This window comes from Micropterus salmoides, unplaced genomic scaffold, assembly GCF_014851395.1.
Source record: "Micropterus salmoides isolate LMB-PRFRI ecotype aquatic unplaced genomic scaffold, ASM1485139v1 Ms_hic_scaffold_5, whole genome shotgun sequence".
Taxonomy (NCBI): Eukaryota; Metazoa; Chordata; class Actinopteri; order Centrarchiformes; family Centrarchidae; genus Micropterus; species Micropterus salmoides.
The window spans coordinates 37,939,476-37,963,377 of record NW_024044237.1 but is presented as its reverse complement, the minus strand read 5'-3'; the positions used below and the strand labels follow the sequence as shown (position 1 = coordinate 37,963,377).

General features: G+C 50.6%; 1 protein-coding gene across 4 annotated transcripts; it reads left to right on the top strand.

Moving 5' to 3' along the window:
* On the top strand, positions 1–20,783 carry tmem259 (transmembrane protein 259). Of its 4 annotated transcripts, none has more exons than XM_038699297.1 (11): positions 1–360; positions 3,321–3,696; positions 6,033–6,338; positions 10,137–10,308; positions 10,854–10,964; positions 11,041–11,163; positions 15,125–15,225; positions 15,483–15,540; positions 19,695–19,778; positions 20,032–20,164; positions 20,630–20,783. In XM_038699297.1, the coding sequence occupies exons 2-11, from the start codon at positions 3,478–3,480 to the stop codon at positions 20,766–20,768; spliced, it is 1,446 nt and encodes a 481-aa protein (XP_038555225.1). In that variant the 5' UTR covers positions 1–360; positions 3,321–3,477; the 3' UTR covers positions 20,769–20,783. The 4 variants fall into 4 exon arrangements, with proteins under 4 accessions (XP_038555225.1, XP_038555226.1, XP_038555228.1 ...); XM_038699298.1 differs by having other exon boundaries at positions 1–445; XM_038699299.1 differs by having other exon boundaries at positions 4–360; positions 10,137–10,254.
* Positions 20,784–23,902: the final 3,119 nt, after the last annotated feature.

Genomic DNA, 23,902 nt, shown 5'->3' with positions numbered 1-23,902 from the left:
AGAAGTCGACCGGTTCTAAAGGACCCGTATTTCCGCTGTGGTCGTGGTTCCGTCAGTCTCCCGTTAGCTCCCGTTAGCCGAACTGAAGCTCAGAGTTCGTGTGGAACCTCCTGAAGAACCCGCGGACTCTTTTATCTCCGGTTCTGTCGGATCACAGTGAAATGGCGCCTCGCAGAGTCCCGGGCCGGCTAGCTGGAAGCTAACGCCGTCTGCAACTAGCTTTAGCTGCCATTAGCTTCCCGTCGCGCTATCTACCAGCGCACCGCTAGCGCGCTAACAGTGCTAAGCAGCTAGCTGCTGCTTGTTTGTTCCGGTGAAAAGACAGAGAAGAAGACGTCAGCATGCGGAGGCAATAACCAGGTAAGCGTTAGCTGTAGCTCAGAGATGAAGTGTTAGCTGGAGGATGCTACCTGCTGAAGCAGAGAGACGACGGGCCCCATCACAGGTAGGACAAGCAGCCTGTACTCTCCTGCTGGTACAAGTACACGCTCCGGTACTGCTAGATGTACTGCACAGGTATTTACTGACGCACACAGACGGAAGGACCGTCAGATGCTTCAGACAGCTGATAGAACCTCATCAGATGTGTGTCTGTCTCCTGTCCTCAGCTCGAGACGCCCTGATTCACAGCTGTCAGGTTGGGACAGGCAGATATTTAGAGAACCTGGAAACTGATTCGTGGCCTTCAGCGTCGACCGATATTTAGAGAGCAGGACGTAATGCTGATATCAGAACAGGTCCTGTATGATCCTAACGCAGGAACGTGTTTTATTAATGAATGAAACTGGCTGCTGCTTAAAAGAGAGCAGGGTTCTTTATTCTCTACAGGAGAACTAGATTTCAGTCCCTCCAGGACTTGGCGGGCCCAACATGCGTCGCTTTCCTCGCCAGAGTTTGATCACTGCTATAAACTGAGTGTTGACACACGACGTCATGAAGTCTGTCAGCAGAGGACTTTAAATCAGCCCTATGCTAATGTGTTCATAGTAAAGTTTAACTACAGCTGGAACCAAGCAGGTAGTTCAGCTTCCTCTTTTCTCCCAGCAGCCTCCTGTTGTGGCCCTCAGAGCGCCCTGAAGACGTTTTAATCCCTAAAGTTAATTTAATAGAAGAAGTTCACTCTGAGCTCCTCCTGTCAGAAAACATTTATCAGAACAGAATCCGATCGTTTAAAACCTCACGTCAGCAGTACCAAACCCTGTACCCTTAAAGTGATACCGATACCAACAGAGTACTTCGTTCAATACTTTGCATAAAAGGTCACCTGATTAGTAGCTTAGTATTATTTTTATTGTTGTAATGGACACGTGAGGTGATCCGGTCTGTTTCAAATTACTGCTACATAAAGAGTGTTGGGAAAGTGTATCACAGGCTCCTCGTCCTGATTAGGTCGTCCTCACTGGCCTATCAGGGGAGAGACTGCAGCTTGGGAGTTATTTTTTATTGGAATGAGAGGAGGACTGAAATAGTTTAGTGACCAAATAAGTTGTGGGAAACAAGGTATTATTTTTTTTGATACTTGTGTTGAAAGTAAACAACAGAAGTGCTTTTAAACAGACAGAGAGGTCTGTTTAAACAAGTCTCTAAACTAAACCAGCAGCAGCTTCAGCAGCTTCAGCACGTCGTTCTGGATGACGTGCAGGCGTCGGGAAGATCAGCTGATCGCTGTTGCGCCATGAAAGTTTTAACTGATGTGACGGAACGCAGCGATCGATCGGTGACACGTGAACAGCAAATAAAAATGTAGGGAGAAGTGTTCAATGATGCCACAAGATGAAACCAACGGAAAGCCGAGCTTGTGCTGATAAAACCGCAACAGTGACGCACACGTCTGTTAAAGTCAGCGCGGACTGAGCGCGTGCAGTTTATGATGCAGACGCACCAGGAACAAAAAGGCTGCTCTTCTCTTTCTTTAGGTGTTTTGTTTGCTATTTGGCTGCAAGCAATGCGATCTGGTTAGAAAAAGTATTGAGTGAAGTTCTGGTTCTACTTGATACCGGGCTGTTTCGGTCGGTACCCATCCCTACCGGCGCCGCCCCGGCTCTCAGCAGCTGTTTGTCAGCAAGCAGAGATTCAGAATCTCACCAAACAACGCTCTGAAGCAGTCAGTGACGTCGCTGATAGGCGTCACAGCGTCCTGCGTCTTTCTTGCACGAATTGAACATTTTCAACTCAAGCGAATGCCTTTCCCGACAGGAAATCACGTTTCTCCGCGTCTTTGCAGTGACTCTGTAAGTAACGTAAATGCTCCCTATAGCGCCTTTCTAGTCTTTTCGACCACTCAGAGCGCTTTGATGCTACATCTGCACATTCATTCACTGGCGGAACGGCCACCAGGGGCAATTCGGGGTTCAGTATCTTGCCCAAGGACACTTCGACACGCAGCCTGGAGGAACCGCCGACCTTCCGATTAACGGCCAGCCCGCTCTGTCTCCTGAGCCACGGCCGTAATCACACAGCACCTCAAGAACACGAACCCCCCAAAATAAAAAGATATGTAATATTTGTTGCGTTAGCGGTAGTGTTGTAGTCAAGACCACCCAAACCGAGACCCAAGTCAAGACCGAGACTTGATATTCCCAAAGTTATGGTCTTGACTAGTCTTGAAATAAAATCCAGAGTCCTCAGTATCCGAGACCGAGACGAGACAGAGCACAAATGCGGTCGAGTCCAAGACGAGACCAAGACCAACAATATGTGGTCTTAAGACCGGTCTCGAGTACTACAGCACTAGTTAGCGGTATTTTCACAAAAGGTTAGACTTATAGAATTTTTATAAAAACAGCTTCTCAACAAGAAACGAGTGAAGCACAAATATCGAAACCTGAAGTCATCCTGCACACGAGCGGTCGGCCAGCTCGTCATGTGGAAACTGAAAAGTGTCTGAAACCAAACCAGTCGTGTGATCTTTAATGTAAACCTTAGATTGGGACTGAGTATTTAATCTAGATTATGTGCGGTGGTGTTTTATCTCGCGTCAACTGTCCGGGTTATAATTGATTTGTTTGTTTGGTTCGTCTTCCTGCGCGGGGACTACAGATGGACATGTGCTGTGGCATAAACTAAATCTGGAGATTAAATGTTCGTGTGATCGATTGAATTGGCTGTTCTTCTTCATCTCATCATCATTAGAACACGGAAACTAAATAGTTTTTACGACCCTGTCTGTCAAAATGACGCAGCCTCAAACAGAGAGACAGTAATAATAATAAAAGGCCGGGACCCTTAAGGGACTCTGATCGACGGAAGGTCTCCCTTCTAGCTTGGAGTCGCTACTTGATCAATACTGAGAGTTTTCATTGGTTCATTCTCTCCCACAGTTTCAGCCGAAGAAGTTGGTCGGTCAGCTCGCTGTGAATCAGACTCTGCAGACCTTAATCTGACCCCGGGTCAGAGCTTTACCTTCTCTGAGGAGCCCCGCAGCCGCCATGCTGACCTAGAACCAGCTGTCTGTGCAGTGTGAATAATCCAGAGACCATGTCTGAGAACCAGGCCAACAACAACAACGTCCCCCTGAACAACAACAACAACAACATGGGACCCAACAGGATCCGAAACCCCAACATCAACCAGAACCCCCTCATCAACGTCCGAGACCGCCTCTTCCACGCCCTCTTCTTCAAGATGGCCGTCACATACGCCCGCCTGTTCCCACCGTCCTTCAGGAGAGTCTTTGAGTTCTTCGTCCTGCTCAAGGTGAGAAAATCAATCTATTGATCCTCAGACTCGTTTAACCCTTTGTGTTCTTCACTGTAACTTAAACCTGCCCCCCAAGTCATAATGTAGACCGCCGAGTCATAATGTAGACCGCCGAGTCATAATGTAGACCGCCGAGTCTCAGGGCGGACGCCCGAGTCTTAATGTAGACCGCCGAGTCATAATGTAGACCGCCGAGTCATAATGTAGACCGCCGAGTCTCAGGGCGGACGCCCGAGTCATAATGTAGACCGCCGAGTCATAATGTAGACCGCCGAGTCTCAGGGCGGACGCCCGAGTCATAATGTAGACCGCCGAGTCATAATGTAGACCGCCGAGTCTCAGGGCGGACGCCCGAGTCATAATGTAGACCGCCGAGTCTCAGGGCGGACGCCCGAGTCGTAATGTAGTCCGCCGAGTCTCAGGGCGGACGCCCGAGTCATAATGTAGACCGCCGAGTCATAATGTAGACCGCCGAGTCATAATGTAGACCGCCGAGCCTCAGGGCGGACGCCCGAGTCATAATGTAGACCGCCGAGTCATAATGTAGACCGCCGAGTCATAATGTAGACCGCCGAGTCATAATGTAGACCGCCGAGTCATAATGTAGACCGCCGAGCCTCAGGGCGGACGCCCGAGTCATAATGTAGACCGCCGAGTCATAATGTAGACCGCCGAGTCATAATGTAGACCGCCGAGTCTCAGGGCGGACGCCCGAGTCATAATGTAGACCGCCGAGTCATAATGTAGACCGCCGAGTCATAATGTAGACCGCCGAGTCATAATGTAGACCGCCGAGCCTCAGGGCGGACGCCCGAGTCATAATGTAGACCGCCGAGTCATAATGTAGACCGCCGAGTCATAATGTAGACCGCCGAGTCTCAGGGCGGACGCCCGAGTCATAATGTAGACCGCCGAGTCATAATGTAGACCGCCGAGTCTCAGGGCGGACGCCCGAGTCATAATGTAGACCGCCGAGTCATAATGTAGACCGCCGAGTCTCAGGGCGGACGCCGAGTCATAATGTAGACCGCCGAGTCATAATGTAGACCGCCGAGTCTCAGGGCGGACGCCCGAGTCATAATGTAGACCGCCGAGTCATAATGTAGACCGCCGAGTCTCAGGGCGGACGCCCGAGTCATAATGTAGACCGCCGAGTCATAATGTAGACCGCCGAGTCTCAGGGCGGACGCCCGAGTCATAATGTAGACCGCCGAGTCTCAGGGCGGACGCCCGAGTCATAATGTAGACCGCCGAGTCATAATGTAGACCGCCGAGTCATAATGTAGACCGCCGAGCCTCAGGGCGGACGCCCGAGTCATAATGTAGACCGCCGAGCCTCAGGGCGGACCCCCCCGAGTCCTAATGTGGACCCCCCCAGTCATAATGTGGACCCCCCCCCCCCAGTCATAATGTGGACCCCCCCATCAATGTGGACCCCCCCCCCCCAGTCAGAATGTGGACCCCCCAGTCAGAATGTGGACCCCCCAGTCATAATGTGGACCCCCCCCCCCCCAGTCAGAATGTGGACCCCCCAGTCATAATGTGGACCTCCCAGTCATAATGTGGACCCCCCCCCCCCAGTCAGAATGTGGACCCCCCAGTCAGAATGTGGACCCCCAGTCAGAATGTGGACCCCCCAGTCAGAATGTGGACCCCCCAGTCAGAATGTGGACCCCCAGTCAGAATGTGGACCCCCCAGTCAGAATGTGGACCCCCCAGTCATAATGTGGACCCCCCCCCCCCAGTCAGAATGTGGACCCCCCAGTCATAATGTGGACCTCCCAGTCATAATGTGACCCCCCCCCCCCCAGTCAGAATGTGGACCCCCCAGTCATAATGTGGACCTCCCAGTCATAATGTGGACCCCCCCCCCCAGTCAGAATGTGGACCCCCCAGTCAGAATGTGGACCCCCAGTCAGAATGTGGACCCCCCCCCCCCCCAGTCAGAATGTGGACCCCCCAGTCATAATGTGGACCCCCCCCCCAGTCATAATGTGGACCCCCCCCCCCCCAGTCAGAATGTGGACCCCCCAGTCATAATGTGGACCCCCCCCCCCCCCAGTCATAATGTAGACCTCCCAGTCGCGTTCTATTTAATGTTTATAAATGGTGATAGAATCAGAAGGAGGACGCAGGGTGTCAGAGGAGTAAACACTCTTATTGTTGAGCCCTGTGAATGAAGCCGGTGTGTGATGGCCGACCCGCCACCGGCTATGCGAATTCCGCACGCCATAAACAGTATGAACCTTTTGTTATAACTTTGTGGTGAATAAACTTCTCAAATTTCATGTTGAAACGTTGGACTAATTCCTCTGCTCCTTCTCTCTGCTCAGGCGCTCTTCGTCCTCTTCATCCTCGCCTACATCCACATCGCCTTCTCTCGCTCGCCCATCAACTGTCTGGAGGTAGTGAGGGAGCGCTGGCCCCGTGACGGCATCCTGCGGGTGGAGATCCAGAGGAACTCCAGCCGAGCCTCCGTTTTCCTGCAGTACTACGACTCCACGGGCCTCCAGGAGGAGCTGGAGGCCGAGGGGGGCGGAGGAGGAGGAGCGGGCGGGCTCGGTCTGGCAGCGCTGCAGGAGGAAGAGGAGGACGAGGAGGAGATGACCCTGGAGATGTTTGACAACAGCTCGGTGCAGGTGAGCGGTGAGGTTCAGTTCTCCACAGAAACCAGGGGCCTTTCCGAAACTAGACCCTCGCCACTTCCACTCCGACACGGAGTGAACTGTGGTCCAGTCACCCTCCAGGCCTCCCTGCTCCGCGTAGGGTTTAAATACAGCGACCACTTTCGGACAAACTCTCCTCTCTCCCCAGCATAAGTAGGATCTGACGTAACCGCTGACGAAAAGTCTCTTTTTTTGCAATAACGAAACTGAAAGCATTTGTCATCATTTCATTTTGTGTTTGTGTTTGTGTCGAACGTGACTTCATATATTTATGAAAAATTGCAGTCAGGGAGGAGGATCAGAGGAACTTGATATTCATTGTAAAGAAAAGCCCATATGAAATGTTACATTCACAAACACAACATTTCAATATAAATCATTTGGCTACGTTGTTAACCTGTGAATGGTGACGTGACAATGTTAGTGTAGTTAACTCGCTCCTAGCTCCTTTCTCCTAGCTCCTTTCTCCTAGCTCCTTTCTCCTAGCTCCTTTCTCCTAGCTCCTTTCTCCTTTCTCCTAGCTCCTTTCTCCTTTCTCCTAGCTCCTTTCTCCTAGCTCCTTTCTCCTAGCTCCTTTCTCCTAGCTCCTTTCTCCTAGCTCCTTTCTCCTAGCTCCTTTCTCCTAGCTCCTTTCTCCTAGCTCCTTTCTCCTTTCTCCTAGCTCCTTTCTCCTAGCTCCTAGCTCCTTTCTCCTTTCTCCTCGCTCCTTTCTCCTAGCTCCTTTCTCCTAGCTCCTTTCTCCTAGCTCCTTTCTCCTTTCTCCTAGCTCCTTTCTCCTAGCTCCTTTCTCCTAGCTCCTTTCTCCTAGCTCCTTTCTCCTAGCTCCTTTCTCCTAGCTCCTTTCTCCTTTCTCCTAGCTCCTTTCTCCTTTCTCCTAGCTCCTTTCTCCTAGCTCCTAGCTCCTTTCTCCTTTCTCCTCGCTCCTTTCTCCTAGCTCCTTTCTCCTAGCTCCTTTCTCCTAGCTCCTTTCTCCTTTCTCCTTTCTCCTAGCTCCTAGCTCTTTTCTCCTAGCTCTTTTCTCCTAGCTCTTTTCTCCTAGCTCTTTTCTCCTAGCTCCTTTCTCCTAGCTCCTTTCTCCTTTCTCCTAGCTCCTTTCTCCTAGCTCCTTTCTCCTAGCTCATTTCTCCTAGCTCATTTCTCCTAGCTCCTAGCTCCTTTCTCCTAGCTCCTCGCTCTTTTCTCCTTTCTCCTCGCTCCTTTCTCCTCGCTCCTTTCTCCTCGCTCCTTTCTCCTCGCTCCTCGCTCCTCGCTCCTCGCTCCTTTCTCTTTTCTCCTCGCTCCTTTCTCCTTTCTCCTAGCTCCTCGCTCCTTTCTCCTCGCTCCTTTCTCCTCGCTCCTTTCTCCTCGCTCCTTTCTCCTAGCTCTTTTCTCCTAGCTCTTTTCTCCTAGCTCTTTTCTCCTCGCTCCTTTCTCCTCGCTCCTTTCTCCTCGCTCCTTTCTCCTAGCTCCTTTCTCCTAGCTCCTCGCTCTTTTCTCCTTTCTCCTAGCTCCTCGCTCCTTTCTCCTCGCTCCTTTCTCCTAGCTCCTCGCTCCTTTCTCCTTTCTCCTAGCTCCTCGCTCTTTTCTCCTTTCTCCTAGCTCCTCGCTCTTTTCTCCTTTCTCCTAGCTCCTAGCTCCTTTCTCCTAGCTCCTTTCTCCTAGCTCCTTTCTCCTAGCTCCTTTCTCCTAGCTCCTTTCTCCTAGCTCCTTTCTCCTCGCTCCTTTCTCCTAGCTCCTCGCTCTTTTCTCCTCGCTCCTTTCTCCTCGCTCCTTTCTCCTCGCTCCTTTCTCCTCGCTCCTTTCTCCTCGCTCCTTTCTCCTTTCTCCTAGCTCCTTTCTCCTAGCTCCTTTCTCCTAGCTCCTTTCTCCTTTCTCCTAGCTCCTCGCTCCTTTCTCCTCGCTCCTCGCTCCTTTCTCCTTTCTCCTTTCTCCTAGCTCCTTTCTCCTAGCTCCTTTCTCCTAGCTCCTTTCTCCTAGCTCCTAGCTCCTTTCTCCTAGCTCCTCGCTCTTTTCTCCTTTCTCCTAGCTCCTAGCTCCTTTCTCCTAGCTCCTTTCTCCTAGCTCCTTTCTCCTAGCTCCTTTCTCCTAGCTCCTTTCTCCTAGCTCCTCGCTCCTAGCTCCTCGCTCTTTTCTCCTCGCTCTTTTCTCCTCGCTCCTTTCTCCTTTCTCCTAGCTCCTCGCTCTTTTCTCCTTTCTCCTCGCTCTTTTCTCCTCGGTCCTTTCTCCTAGCTCCTTTCTCCCTCCTAGCTCCTTTCTCCCTCCTAGCTCCTTTCTCCCTCCTAGCTCCTTTCTCCCTCCTAGCTCCTTTCTCCCTCCTCGCTCCTTTCTCCTAGCTCCTTTCTCCTAGCTCCTTTCTCCTTTCTCCTTTCTCCTAGCTCCTCGCTCTTTTCTCCTCGCTCTTTTCTCCTAGCTCTTTTCTCCTTTCTCCTAGCTCCTTTCTCCTCGCTCTTTTCTCCTTGCTCTTTTCTCCTCGCTCTTTTCTCCTCGGTCCTTTCTCCTAGCTCCTTTCTCCCTCCTAGCTCCTTTCTCCCTCCTAGCTCCTTTCTCCCTCCTCGCTCCTTTCTCCTAGCTCCTTTCTCCTTTCTCCTAGCTCCTCGCTCTTTTCTCCTCGCTCTTTTCTCCTAGCTCTTTTCTCCTAGCTCCTTTCTCCTAGCTCCTTTCTCCTAGCTCCTTTCTCCTAGCTCCTTTCTCCTAGCTCCTTTCTCCTTTCTCCTTTCTCCTAGCTCCTCGCTCTTTTCTCCTAGCTCTTTTCTCCTAGCTCTTTTCTCCTAGCTCTTTTCTCCTAGCTCCTTTCTCCTAGCTCCTTTCTCCTTTTTCCTTTCTCCTAGCTCCTCGCTCTTTTCTCCTAGCTCCTCGCTCTTTTCTCCTAGCTCTTTTCTCCTAGCTCTTTTCTCCTAGCTCTTTTCTCCTAGCTCTTTTCTCCTAGCTCTTTTCTCCTAGCTCCTTTCTCCTAGCTCCTTTCTCCTTTCTCCTAGCTCCTCGCTCTTTTCTCCTAGCTCCTCGCTCTTTTCTCCTTTCTCCTTTCTCCTCGCTCCTTTCTCCTAGCTCTTTTCTCCTTTCTCCTAGCTCCTCGCTCTTTTCTCCTCGCTCTTTTCTCCTCGCTCCTTTCTCCTAGCTCCTAGCTCCTAGCTCCTCGCTCTTTTCTCCTTTCTCCTCGCTCTTTTCTCCTCGGTCCTTTCTCCTAGCTCCTTTCTCCCTCCTAGCTCCTTTCTCCTCGCTCCTAGCTCCTTTCTCCTCGCTCCTCGCTCCTCGCTCCTTTCTCCTAGCTCCTAGCTCCTCGCTCCTTTCTCCTAGCACCTTTCTCCTAGCACCTCGCTCCTAGCTCCTTTCTCCTCGCTCCTCGCTCCTCGCTCCTTTCTCCTAGCTCCTAGCTCCTCGCTCCTTTCTCCTAGCACCTTTCTCCTAGCACCTTTCTCCTAGCACCTCGCTCCTTTCTCCTCGCTCCTTTCTTCTCGCTCCTTTCTCCTCGCTCCTAGCTCCTAGCTCCTAGCTCCTTTCTCCTCGCTCCTTTCTCCTCGCTCCTTTCTCCTCGCTCCTTTCTCCTAGCTCCTTTCTCCTAGCTCCTTTCTCCTAGCTCCTTTCTCCTCGCTCCTTTCTCCTCGCTCCTTTCTCCTAGCTCTTATCTCCTCGCTCCTTTCTCCTCGTTCCTTTCTCCTAGCTCCTTTCTCCTAGCTCCTTTCTCCTCGTTCCTTTCTCCTAGCTCCTTTCTCCTCGCTCCTTTCTCCTCGTTCCTAGCTTCTAGCTCCCCGCTCCTGTTTTCACCTCCCTGCTCTGTTTCTGTCTCTGTTGCAGTTTGAGCTGGACATCGAGCCGCGTCTGAAGCCGTCTCTGATTGGAGGAGGTGGAGGAGGAGGAGGAGCAGGAGGAGTGAACGACAGCCAGGACGTCTCCTTCAGCCAGACCACTAAAGGTATGCAGCCGCTGAAGGACTCTCTGTCTGAGCTGGAGATGATGACCCGAGCAGGTAAACCCTCCTCCTCCTTTCTCCTCCTCTTCCTCCTGCTAGTTGCCCCTCTCCTCTCTCTTCTCCCTCTCTCACCTCCTCCTCCTTTCTCCTCCTCTTCCTCCTGCTAGTTGCCCCTCTCCTCTCTCCTCTTCCTCTCCCTCTCTCACCTCCTCCTCCTGAGCTGAGATTCTCTCTGACACCAGCAGGTGGCAGCAGAGTCTCCGTCACCTCTAACTGCTCCTCCGCTGTAGATAGTTAGTGGAGTTGATGACATGTTGAAGTTTGTTTAAAGTAATAGTATTTGAAACCCAGTAGGCGTGTTGAAGTAGTACTTACACCAGAGTACTCATGGTTCTGTGTTCTGGCTTGTTTTTTGCTTCTTGGTGTCAGATTTTAATTTTTACTCTGCTGTTTCGTCACAGGAAGCGTTTTAGTCGTTGTGGTTCACGACATTCGCCTTTAACCGCAGCCCAAAACGCTGCCAAAACACATGTGACCGAGCGTGCCGCGAGCGTGCCGCGCCTCCTGTGTGGACTCTGTTAAGGTGTGTGTTGTTGTTGCAGTGTGGCCTCAGGAGGAGTACATCGTGGAGTACTCGCTGGAGTACGGCTTCCTGCGTTTGTCTCAGAGCACCAGGCAGAGACTCAACATCCCCGTCATGGTGGTCACTCTAGGTGAGACACACCTGACCTCAGTCACATGACCCTGACACACCTGTCTGCCTCTGTTACATGACGTCTCCGTGTTTAGATCCCATGAAGGACGAGTGTTTTGGTGACGGCTTCAGTCGCTTCCTGCTCGATGAGTTTTTGGGCTACGACGACATCCTCATGTCCAGCGTGAAGGCGCTCGCCGAGAACGAGGAGAACAAAGGTAGAGAACCGGGATGGGTCCTCTAGTCCACTATTCTGACCGCAGACCCCAAGTTCCTCTGATCCCCCTCCCTGACTGCAGACCCCGAGTTCCTCTGATCCCCCTCCCTGACTGCAGACCCCGAGTTCTTGGGATCCCCCTCCCTGACTGCAGACCCCGAGTTCTTGGGATCCCCCTCCCTGACTGCAGACCCCGAGCTCTTGGGATCCCCCTCCCTGACTGCAGACCCCGAGCTCTTGGGATCCCCCTCCCTGACCGCAGACCCCGAGTTCTTGGGATCCCCCTCCCTGACCGCAGACCCCGAGTTCCTCTGATCCCCCTCCCTGACTGCAGACCCCGAGTTCTTGGGATCCCCCTCCCTGACTGCAGACCCCGAGTTCCTCTGATCCCCCTCCCTGACCGCAGACCCCGAGTTCCTCTGATCCCCCTCCCTGACTGCAGACCCCGAGTTCCTCTGATCCCCCTCCCTGACTGCAGACCCCGAGTTCTTGGGATCCCCCTCCCTGACTGCAGACCCCGAGCTCTTGGGATCCCCCTCCCTGACTGCAGACCCCGAGCTCTTGGGATCCCCCTCCCTGACTGCAGACCCCGAGTTCCTCTGATCCCCCTCCCTGACTGCAGACCCCGAGTTCCTCTGATCCCCCTCCCTGACTGCAGACCCCGAGCTCTTGGGATCCCCCTCCCTGACTGCAGACCCCGAGTTCTTGGGATCCCCCTCCCTGACTGCAGACCCCGAGCTCTTGGGATCCCCCTCCCTGACTGCAGACCCCGAGTTCCTCTGATCCCCCTCCCTGACTGCAGACCCCGAGCTCTTGGGATCCCCCTCCCTGACTGCAGACCCCGAGTTCCTCCGATCCCCCTCCGTGACTGCAGACCCCGAGTTCCTCCGATCCCCCTCCGTGACTGCAGACCCCGAGTTCCTCTGATCCCCCTCCCTGACTGCAGACCCCGAGCTCTTGGGATCCCCCTCCCTGACTGCAGACCCCGAGTTCCTCCGATCCCCCTCCCTGACTGCAGACCCCGAGTTCCTCTGATCCCCCTCCGTGACTGCAGACCCCGAGTTCCTCTGATCCCCCTCCCTGACTGCAGACCCCGAGCTCTTGGGATCCCCCTCCCTGACTGCAGACCCCGAGCTCTTGGGATCCCCCTCCGTGACTGCAGACCCCGAGTTCTTGGGATCCCCCTCCCTGACTGCAGACCCCGAGTTCTTGGGATCCCCCTCCCTGACCGCAGACCCCGAGTTCTTGGGATCCCCCTCCCTGACTGCAGACCCCGAGCTCTTGGGATCCCCCTCCCTGACTGCAGACCCCGAGCTCTTGGGATCCCCCTCCCTGACTGCAGACCCCGAGTTCCTCCGATCCCCCTCCGTGACTGCAGACCCCGAGTTCCTCCGATCCCCCTCCGTGACTGCAGACCCCGAGTTCCTCTGATCCCCCTCCCTGACTGCAGACCCCGAGCTCTTGGGATCCCCCTCCCTGACTGCAGACCCCGAGTTCCTCCGATCCCCCTCCCTGACTGCAGACCCCGAGTTCCTCTGATCCCCCTCCGTGACTGCAGACCCCGAGTTCCTCTGATCCCCCTCCCTGACTGCAGACCCCGAGCTCTTGGGATCCCCCTCCCTGACTGCAGACCCCGAGTTCTTGGGATCCCCCTCCCTGACTGCAGACCCCGAGCTCTTGGGATCCCCCTCCCTGACCGCAGACCCCGAGTTCCTCTGATCCCCCTCCCTGACTGCAGACCCCGAGCTCTTGGGATCCCCCTCCCTGACTGCAGACCCCGAGTTCCTCCGATCCCCCTCCGTGACTGCAGACCCCGAGTTCCTCCGATCCCCCTCCCTGACTGCAGACCCCGAGTTCTTGGGATCCCCCTCCCTGACTGCAGACCCCGAGTTCTTGGGATCCCCCTCCCTGACTGCAGACCCCGAGTTCCTCCGATCCCCCTCCGTGACTGCAGACCCCGAGTTCCTCCGATCCCCTCCGTGACTGCAGACCCCGAGTTCCTCCGATCCCCCTCCGTGACTGCAGACCCCGAGTTCCTCTGATCCCCCTCCCTGACTGCAGACCCCGAGTTCTTGGGATCCCCCTCCCTGACTGCAGACCCCGAGTTCCTCTGATCCCCCTCCCTGACTGCAGACCCCGAGTTCTTGGGATCCCCCTCCCTGACTGCAGACCCCGAGTTCCTCTGATCCCCCTCCCTGACTGCAGACCCCGAGTTCCTCCGATCCCCCTCCCTGACTGCAGACCCCGAGTTCCTCTGATCCCCCTCCCTGACTGCAGACCCCGAGTTCTTGGGATCCCCCTCCCTGACTGCAGACCCCGAGTTCTTGGGATCCCCCTCCGTGACTGCAGACCCCGAGTTCCTCCGATCCCCCTCCGTGACTGCAGACCCCGAGTTCCTCCGATCCCCCTCCGTGACTGCAGACCCCGAGTTCCTCCGATCCCCCTCCGTGACTGCAGACCCCGAGTTCTTGGGATCCCCCTCCCTGACTGCAGACCCCGAGTTCCTCTGATCCCCCTCCCTGACTGCAGACCCCGAGTTCCTCCGATCCCCCTCCCTGACTGCAGACCCCGAGTTCCTCTGATCCCCCTCCCTGACTGCAGACCCCGAGTTCTTGGGATCCCCCTCCCTGACTGCAGACCCCGAGTTCTTGGGATCCCCCTCCCTGACTGCAGACCCCGAGCTCTTGGGATCCCCCTCCGTGACTGCAGACCCCGAGTTCCTCTGATCCCCCTCCCTGACTGCAGACCCCGAGCTCTTGGGATCCCCCTCCCTGACTGCAGACCCCGAGCTCTTGGGATCCCCCTCCCTGACTGCAGACCCCGAGTTCCTCCGATCCCCCTCCGTGACTGCAGACCCCGAGTTCCTCCGATCCCCCTCCGTGACTGCAGACCCCGAGTTCTTGGGATCCCCCTCCCTGACTGCAGACCCCGAGTTCTTGGGATCCCCCTCCGTGACTGCAGACCCCGAGTTCTTGGGATCCCCCTCCGTGACTGCAGACCCCGAGTTCTTGGGATCCCCCTCCCTGACTGCAGACCCCGAGTTCTTGGGATCCCCCTCCCTGACTGCAGACCCCGAGTTCTTGGGATCCCCCTCCCTGACTGCAGACCCCGAGTTCTTGGGATCCCCCTCCCTGACTGCAGACCCCGAGCTCTTGGGATCCCCCTCCCTGACTGCAGACCCCGAGTTCCTCTGATCCCCCTCCGTGACTGCAGACCCCGAGTTCCTCTGATCCCCCTCCCTGACTGCAGACCCCGAGCTCTTGGGATCCCCCTCCCTGACTGCAGACCCCGAGTTCCTCTGATCCCCCTCCCTGACTGCAGACCCCGAGCTCTTGGGATCCCCCTCCCTGACTGCAGACCCCGAGTTCCTCCGATCCCCCTCCGTGACTGCAGACCCCGAGTTCCTCCGATCCCCCTCCCTGACTGCAGACCCCGAGTTCCTCCGATCCCCCTCCCTGACTGCAGACCCCGAGTTCCTCCGATCCCCCTCCCTGACTGCAGACCCCGAGTTCCTCCGATCCCCCTCCGTGACTGCAGACCCCGAGTTCCTCCGATCCCCCTCCGTGACTGCAGACCCCGAGTTCCTCTGATCCCCCTCCCTGACTGCAGACCCCGAGTTCCTCTGATCCCCCTCCCTGACTGCAGACCCCGAGCTCTTGGGATCCCCCTCCCTGACTGCAGACCCCGAGCTCTTGGGATCCCCCTCCCTGACTGCAGACCCCGAGTTCCTCCGATCCCCCTCCGTGACTGCAGACCCCGAGTTCCTCCGATCCCCCTCCCTGACTGCAGACCCCGAGTTCCTCCGATCCCCCTCCGTGACTGCAGACCCCGAGTTCCTCCGATCCCCCTCCCTGACTGCCGAACCAGGTCTTTGGTTTAGATCAGAGTAAACACAGTTTTGAGTCACAGGTACTTGTCAGTCTGGAGTCAGGTTGGTGATGTTGCAGTGTGGTTCTCTGCAGGGTTCCTGAGGAACGTGGTGTCTGGAGAACATTACCGCTTCGTCAGCATGTGGATGGCCAGAACCTCCTACCTGGCTGCCTTCGTCATCATGGTCATATTCGTGAGTGAACACGTCCTACTCATCATATTTAATCCAAATCTGCAGAGAACATGAAGTCAAAGTGAATTTCCAGGTTAGTTCTTGTTGTCGAGGCTCCTGAAAGAGTTTAATGACAGTAGTCTTTATTTATGCAGAGACTATCAGGGTCTGTAAGATTAAATGGACCTACAAAGCTACTAAAAACACAACTTGAACCGGTTCTGATCAGCGAGGGCCGGTCGGATCAAAGTCAAATTAATTTGTTTTGTGTTTTTCAGACTCTGTCAGTGTCGATGCTGCTCAGATACTCTCACCACCAGATCTTCGTCTTCATCGGTCAGTTTCCTCCCAGAGCAAACACACGCCAGGTCCCTGTAATCCAGGCCAGGCCAGGTCCCTGTAAGCCAGGCCAGGCCAGGTCCCTGTAAGCCAGGCCAGGCCAGGTCCCTGTAAGCCAGGCCAGGCCAGGTCCCTGTAATCCAGGCCAGGCCAGGTCCCTGTAATCCAGTTCACGTCATCATTCCAGATTAATATAATCCAGTCATGTCTAAAGTTGCCCAATCCAGGTTGAGAATTTTGATCCCTGCCTTTCAGTTCACAGTTAAATGAGTAGTTTAAGGATGTGAAGGATGTGGTCTGGTACTTGATCAGGGTGCTTGTGTTTTAGCTCAGATGTGTAATTTATACAGTCTCCTCCAACAGTCTTGGAACTAGAAGGCAGATTCCTTTGTTTTTGTTGTTCACTGAAGACATTTAGGTTTAAGATCAAAAGATGAGACGAGTTCAGAATCTCAGCTTTTCTTCCCTGGAGTCACATCTAGACGTGTTAAACAGCTCAGGATAAACCACCCTTTGTTTTAATCCACAGCAGTCTGAGGTGAGCAAAAGTAAAGGCCCCTTTAATATTTGGTGGCAGAACCCTCTCTTGCAATAACTGCCTGAAGCCTGCGACCCAGAAACTCACCAAACTGTTGCATTCTTCATTTGTGATGCTATTCCAGGCTTTTACCGCAGCTTCTTTCAGTTCTTGTTTGTTTCGGGGTGTTTCTCCCTTCAGTCTCCTCTTAAGGAGGTGAAATGCATGCTGGGTTAAGGTCAGCTGATTGACTTGGCCAGTCTAAAACTTCCACTTTTTCCCCTGATGAAGTCCTTTGTTTTGTTGGCAGTGTGCTTTGGCTCGTTGTCCTGCTGCATGATAAACTTCCTCCCCATTAGTTTTAAAGCATTTCTCCATAAACTGGCAGACAAAATGTTTCTTTCCGCTTCTGAATTCAGTCTGCTGCGATCATCATCAGTTACATCATCAATAAATATTAATGAGCCTGTTCCAGAAGCAGCCGTGACATCACCTCCACCAGGCTTCACAGATGAGCTCGAATGCTTCGGATCATAAGCACTTCCTTTCTGTCCAATTCAGTTTTACTTATATAGCATCAAATCACAACAACAGTTATCTCACAGCGCTTTTCATAACAACAATTCCCACCAAGAGCAGCACTAGGCGACAGAAGCATGGAAAAACTTCCTTTAAGAGGCAGAAACCTCGAGCAGGACCATGGTTCAGGGTGGGCGGCCATCTGCCTCGACCGGTTGGGGTGAAGGAGAGAGAGAGAGAGAGAGAAAGAGAGAGAGTCATAAAGAGGGAGTGGGAAGGAGGGTTAGGTGGGAGGCAGCCTACACAATATCCACACAGAGGTACAGACAGTAAAGGTGATGTTGCTATAGACCAGGGGTATTCAATTAGAATTCAAAGAGGTCCAGCTAGAGAAAATTTCCCAAAGCAAAGGTCCGGGACATCAAAACGACCATAACGTATAGTTGTATCAACATATGTTTTTATTCAACAACGGACTGTCAAATCAAATAATATTTCAGTCAGTTTTCACATCAAACTGGAGGGATAATAAATAATAACTACTCTAATAGTAAATTCTAAATTTAAGTAAACTAAAATAAAGTGCCTAATTTTTTGAAAAAATGTAATAAAAAGTGTAGCTTGAAGTGATAAAGTGCAGTCTTAACCAATTTTATAATAAACACTCAACACATCATAACAAATGAACAGTTGTAACGCATCTTTTTCTCTTTCATTCCCTCTTATAGAGCTACCACTCCTACTTTCTCTTGTTCAGTGAGAAACGTGAGCTCTAGTTTGTCCTGCCAGCTAGGATTGGAGATCTATGAGATATTCTGTTTTTGAACTTCCGTGGGAGGAATGTAGTCTACATGTAAGAATCTGTACATTCTTGATTAAAAGCCATGTGAAATCTCTTTTCCCTTTCATCTTCTCAATTCGTGGGTATTTCCAAAACGTCTCTGGTGAATCTCGCGGACTCGACTCTCAAACATCGGAATGCACAGATTTGATTGTCTGAGCAGCGTCAAATGAGATGACTGGAGCACATGCGATTGGTCTGTGAGTTTCCTGGTCCGCTAAACCAGTACAGTAAATGCTTGAAAAGCTGCGCGGGTTAAAATAGAAACGCTCCGTCACAAGGTAGTAAATTTCAATGATAAATCGGCTGTAGGTCGGCGGTCCGGAGAGGACAGCGGCTGGGTCCGGATCCGGACCGCGGTCCTTCTATTAGTGACCTCTGCTATAGACTAAATGAAAAATGGTACAGATATTTATAGTAGTGTTAATGATAACAGTCGTAATGTTAATGATTATAATGACAATAATAACAATAGGACTAGTAACAATAGTCGTTGCAGTAGAGGGTGTCGAGCAGGAACACGGGGGCAGCAGGTGACCCGCAACCACAGATCCAGACTCCACAGCTCCAGAGCCAGAAAACCTGCAGGAAGTGATAGGAGGAGAGAGGAGAGGGACGAGAAAGCACAAGACTACCAGAAAGGGGAGAAGTTGTGTTAGTAACATGCAATAATGGGATAAGGTTGCATACAGAGGGAGAGAAAGTAGAGGAGAGAGGAGCTCAGTGCATCATGGGAAATCCCCCGGCAGTCTAGGCCTATAGCAGCATAACTAAGGGAGGGTTCAGGACTCACCTGAGCCAGCCCTAACTATAAGCTTTATCAAAGAGGAAAGTCTTAAGCCTACTCTTAAATGTGGAGATGGTGTCTGCCTCCTGAACCCAAACTGGAACCTGGTTCCACAGGAGAGGAGCTTGATAGCTGAACGCTCTGGCTCCTAGTCTGCTTTTGGAGACTCTAGGAACCACAAGTAACCCTGCATTCTGGGAGCGCAGTGCTCTGGTGGGGTAGTAAGGTACTATGAGCTCTTTAAGATAAGATGGTGCCTGACCATTAAGAGCTTTGTAGGTAAGAAGAATGATTTTAAATTCTATTCTGGATTTTACTGGAAGTCAATGCAAAGAAGCTAAAACAGGAGAAATATGATCTCTTTTCCTGGTTCCTGTCAGATAATGCGTCACGGAGGTGCTTAGGCCCCAGAACAATAACTTCAGTTTTATCTGAGTTTAACATTAGAAAATTTCAGGTCATCCAGGTTTTAACATCCTGAAGGCACATTTGAAGTTTAGCTAACTGATGAGTTTCATCTGGTTTGATCGATAGATATAACTGAGTATCATCTGCAAAACAATGAAAGTTTATGGAATATTTCCTGATAATATTGCCTAAAGGAAGCATATATAAAATGAAGAGGATTGGTCCGAGGACAGATCCTTGAGGAACTCCATGAGTAACTTTGGCGTGCATGGAGGACTCATCGTTAACATCTACAAACTGAAATCGATCTGATAAAAAGGACTTAAACCAGCTTAGAGCGGTTCCTTTAATGCCAATGAAGCTACTGTAGTTTTCCTTGGTCGACCTGTTGGACGTCTGTTGCTCAGTACACCAGTAGTTTCTTTTTCAGGACGTTCCACATTGTTGTGCTTGCTCTGCCCAATGTTTGTCCAATGGCTCTGCTCGATTTTCCTTCTTTTCTCAGCTTGACAGTGGCTTGTTCTTCTCCCACAGACAGCTCTCTGGTCTTCATGTTGGTTTATCCTCTTTAACAGGAAATGTAGTCTTTATAGGTTTGAACCAAGGATGAAAACTTAGACTAGTCATGCAGAGCTAGTTAATGTTTGGACAATCAACCTAAAAGGCAACATCTGGGCAACAACAAACATCTGTCACATGTTCCAATAGTTTTGCTCACTTGTAAAATGGGTGGGTTCAAACAAACAGTGGTTTGTCCTGAGCTGTTTAACACATCTAGACGTGAATACCAGGAACTGAGAGCTGAGATTCTGAACTCTGGTCTCAAACTCATCTTTTGGTCTTAATGTCTTCAGTGAACAACAAAAACAAAGGAATCTGCCTCACCGTTCCGAGACTGTTGGGGGGGACTGTACATGAAGAACAGGGTCTGGCAGATCCATCAGGATTTGTTCCTCCACTCTGGGTTCTAGTTTCTTCCTACTGAAGACTCTGTTGGTTTTTTTAGTTTTAGACACTCAACCTCTCAGACCTGGAGGATCAGCTGTGTGTTGATCTGGTCTCATTCTGTCCCCCCTCAGTTGATCTTCTCCAGATGCTAGAGATGAACATGACCATCGCCTTCCCAGCAGCCCCTCTGCTCACCGTCATCCTGGCCCTCGTCGGTAAGTTCACATCCTGGATACGGGTCTAAACCTAGACTCTGATCCATGTCAGACTCATTTAGCCTCAGGGTCCAGAGAGGCGGTAAGTGATGCTTCTGACCCGAGGAGTCCACAGTCTGGCAAACTCCTGAGGAAACACTGAAACTTTCCGTCTCGCCGTTAAAATCTGGAACAGCCGGCTGAGCGGCTTTTCATCAAAGCGGCTAAAAGAGTCCAGACCTGACCTGCTGATGTCACTTCCTGTTGTCATCAGGTATGGAGGCCATTATGTCGGAGTTCTTCAACGACACGACGACGGCCTTCTACATCATCCTCATCGTCTGGTTGGCCGATCAGTACGATGCCATCTGCTGCCACACCAACACCAGCAAACGCCACTGGCTGAGGTGAGTCACATGACCAACAACCATGGGGTGGCGATGGAGCAGTGGATAAGACACATGCCTTTGATGTGAGAGACCCGGGTTCAATCCCCACTGTGACCCGTCCACCAGTGTGTCCCTGAGCAAGACATTTAACCCCTCGTTGCTCCAGAGGCGTGCGACCTCTGACATGTAGAGCAGCCGTAAGTCGCTTTGGATAAAAGCGTCGGCTAAATGATTTTAAAACTGTTGCGCCCACAGAAACACTGCTGGACCAATCCTGAATCAAAGATCCTTCATTTCTGCAGGAACCTTTTAATGTCCTCACTGAGCTAAAGAAAAATCTCTCTGCATTTTTATTTCTTTGGGGCAACGACAATTAATTTCATAACAAGTTATTAACTAATTATAAATCTATGAATCAGTCACGTAGTTACTGTGTTGGTTTGGGTTTGTGTGTTTGAACGTGGATCTGTTTCTGTGTTTCAGGTTCTTCTATCTGTACCACTTCGCCTTCTACGCTTATCACTACCGCTTCAACGGCCAGTACAGCAGCCTGGCGCTGGTCACCTCCTGGCTCTTCATCCAGGTCAGAACCGCAGTCCTCGTACTGACCCCGAGCTCGTGACTCTGACCCAACAGAACTATGAGCTTTATCACAGAGGAAACTTGGTTTCACACACAAAGCGAGATCTCGAATAAATGCAACCCGCCAACTAGGGATGGGCGATATGGCCTAAAAAATTTATCACGATAATTTCAGGAATTTATTGCGATAACGATACAAATGACGATAAATTATTTTCTTCTGTAAAATATCAGATTATGTTATGTTAAAGTTGTGTTCCAGTGACTGTGCTGAAAAACATCACACAACAACAATTAAACAATAATAATAATTCAAATCAATTACAAGTTTAAAATGTAAACACAGATTCTTTATTTATTTATATTCTCATGGTGGAAAAATGGTGCAAAGCAAACAGCAAAAGTAACAATCACCAACCATGTCTTCAGTTGTGTTTCAAAATTACAACAGAGTACAACTGCAAATAAATCCTGATAAAGTAAAGAAGTTCAGAGTGAAACACACTCTTAGAATGTAAATATAATACATAAGTGGAACATGCTAACACCAGTTAGGTAGTTAAATTATCAACACTCTTGTCCCATGGAACAAATTGTAAAAATAGTGCAAACACTGCATGTATCAAAAAGTAATGATCCCAACTATGTCTTCAGATAGTTTACAAAATAGTGCAAAACAAGATGATAAATCAAAAAACAAATCAATAAATTAAATTTAAATAAAAGTTTAATTAAACTGTAAACACTGATATACTCTTGCAAAATATAGAAATGAGGCTGACATGAACATGTCTGGTAGTGCAAGTTGCATAACACACATACTAGTGTGATTCAGTAGCTTTCAAAAAGAGAACAGGGCTCACGCCTTAACATATTCACTGCAGCTGGTTTCAGAAGAGACCTTGGGCATGTCACTATATTTCCAGCAGAGCTGAACACCCTCTCTGAGGGTGTACTAGTGGCGGGGATGCACAAGTACTTTTTCACCAAACGACTGATGTTAGGGAAATTCACCTCATGTACCTTCCACCACGTAAGATGATTGCTTTCACCATCTGCAAGTGGCCCATGCAGGTAGTTGTTTAATTCAGCCTCAATTTTCTCTGTTTCAGAAAGGGTGAAAAAAAAACTTCCAAGACTCTTCTTCTGCCTTTTAGATGCACTCTGAGCTTCTTTTGTTGCTTGATGACGTTACAGGGGTAGAAGAGCCAGCATCACTTGGCATGACAGAAAGGGATTCCACCTCTCTGACTACTCTGGCTTTGATGACCAGGATCTCTTCTTGACTCATATACTGAGTGCGGAAGCGTGGATCAAGAATTGTTGCCATGTTGATCAGTTCCTGAACCTCTTGGTCACCATATTTGGTGTTCATGTAGTCCAATATTGAACTTTTAATTGTCCTGGTGAGATCTGTGTCTTCATCTTTCCCCTGCAGCAGCTCACTGTTGAATAGGTGAAGAGTAGGCTTCAAGCATGACTCTGTGACATAGTTTTCAGAAGAGAGGGCATCTGTAAAATCAAGAAGAGGCCCAAGTGCTTTACTGACAGAGTCTAGGACATCAATATCCTGCCAAGTAGGCACCAGATGCCTGGTTGACCTGTCAGCAGCCAGGACTTGCGTAATGGCCTTCTCTTGCTCAGGTATCCGGCCGATCATCTTCTGCCTTGATCCCCATCGTGTTGCCGATTCAGTCACAAGTTTGTGTGGGAAGGCCAAGTTCTACTTGAGCATCTTTGAGTGTTCGCTGCTCTTTCCAGCTGTGTGAAAAAACACCGACAATCTTCTTACAGACTCCCACAGCTCTGTCAATCCTGGTATCCCGCATGCTTCTCTCTGCAAAACAACAACAAAACTATTTATTTTTATGCATTTATTTATGTTTCTTTTGCACAAGAATAAAATAAATACAATAAAAAAAGTTAAAGTGAAGTTAAAATTAAAATAGATGAAACTAAAAAATCATTTAAATAAATAAACATTTAATATTAAATGCACATAATATAAACATTAGCTAATGTAATGAATTGCTGTTCAAAATACTGCATAGTCAGTCACGTTACTAATCCAGAAACAAATACATAAATACAGTTAATATATTAAGCTCATGTTTGCTCAGTGTGCATGCATTAAATATACTGACACTAAGAGAAAAAGAGTAAACTTACCAATAGCAATGTGTAGACAATGGCCAAAGCAAGACTCCACGTGTTTAGAGTGGCTGCTTTTACTATATTGGCCCCGCTGTCCGTTGTTAGGCACACCTGTTTCTCCTCATCTAAATTCCATTCTTGAAGAAACTGCTTCAAGCCACTCGCGATGTTTTCACCCGTGTGGTCATCTGGGAAAAAACTTGTCTGGATGCAACAGCTGTTCAGACTCCAGTCGCTCGTTATGTAGTGGACCGTAAGGCTAATGTACGGCTCGGTCGCTCTGCTACTCCACATGTCTGCAGTTGAAGCATAAAAATCCGCCGTAGACAGTGACGTTTGTACCCTATTCATACATCGCTGGCAGGGCTGTTTTGGAAAAGTACTTCCTTGAGGGCATGTTGTATCTTGGGTCCAGTTTATGGATCATTCGCTTGAATCCTTCTTTTTCGACAGTTTGGAATGGCAACATGTCTTTTGTCAAACAAAACGCCACTGCTTCCGTCAATTCGCTCCATCGTTTACTTTGCTTATCATAAGGGACGCAACTAGCAAATGCGCTGGCAATTTTGGTCTGGGTGGTAATTTCTTACCTCTAGGTCCACTTGTAGTTTTCGCCTCCGTTGCCTCGCGTATCTTCAGACATTCAGACCATACTCTGGTTTGTGTTTCAGATGGGAACAAATTGGACGTGTTTCCACTCTTTGTAAACCACCGTTTTTCTGCAAACTTTGCATTACGGTAGTTTGCTCCTCATCTGATTTTCTGTAACCAACCAGTTCCAAATTGTGGAGCTAGCTCCTCGCTTAACAACAGCTCCTCCTCAGCCTCACGTCCGCCATGCTTGTTTTCACTCCGCACAGAGAATGTCCGCACGTGAACAGTGAATCGCGCGCGCGCACACAAAACTACGTCATCAACTAGACTTATCGTTATTATCGTTAGGAGAATTTAACGATATATCGCAAACCGTAAGATATCGCCCATCCCTACCGCCAACCCAAACTAAACATTTAGTTTCAA

Excerpts from the sequence above, each read along its gene's own strand:
- tmem259 (XM_038699297.1), top strand. The coding sequence starts at position 3,478 with ATGTCTGAGAACCAGGCCAACAACAACAACGTCCCCCTGAACAACAAC. Across the intron at positions 15,541-19,694 it reads CCAGATCTTCGTCTTCATCG|TTGATCTTCTCCAGATGCTA; the intron begins GTCAGTTTCCTC and ends GTCCCCCCTCAG. Across the intron at positions 19,779-20,031 it reads CGTCATCCTGGCCCTCGTCG|GTATGGAGGCCATTATGTCG; the intron begins GTAAGTTCACAT and ends TGTTGTCATCAG.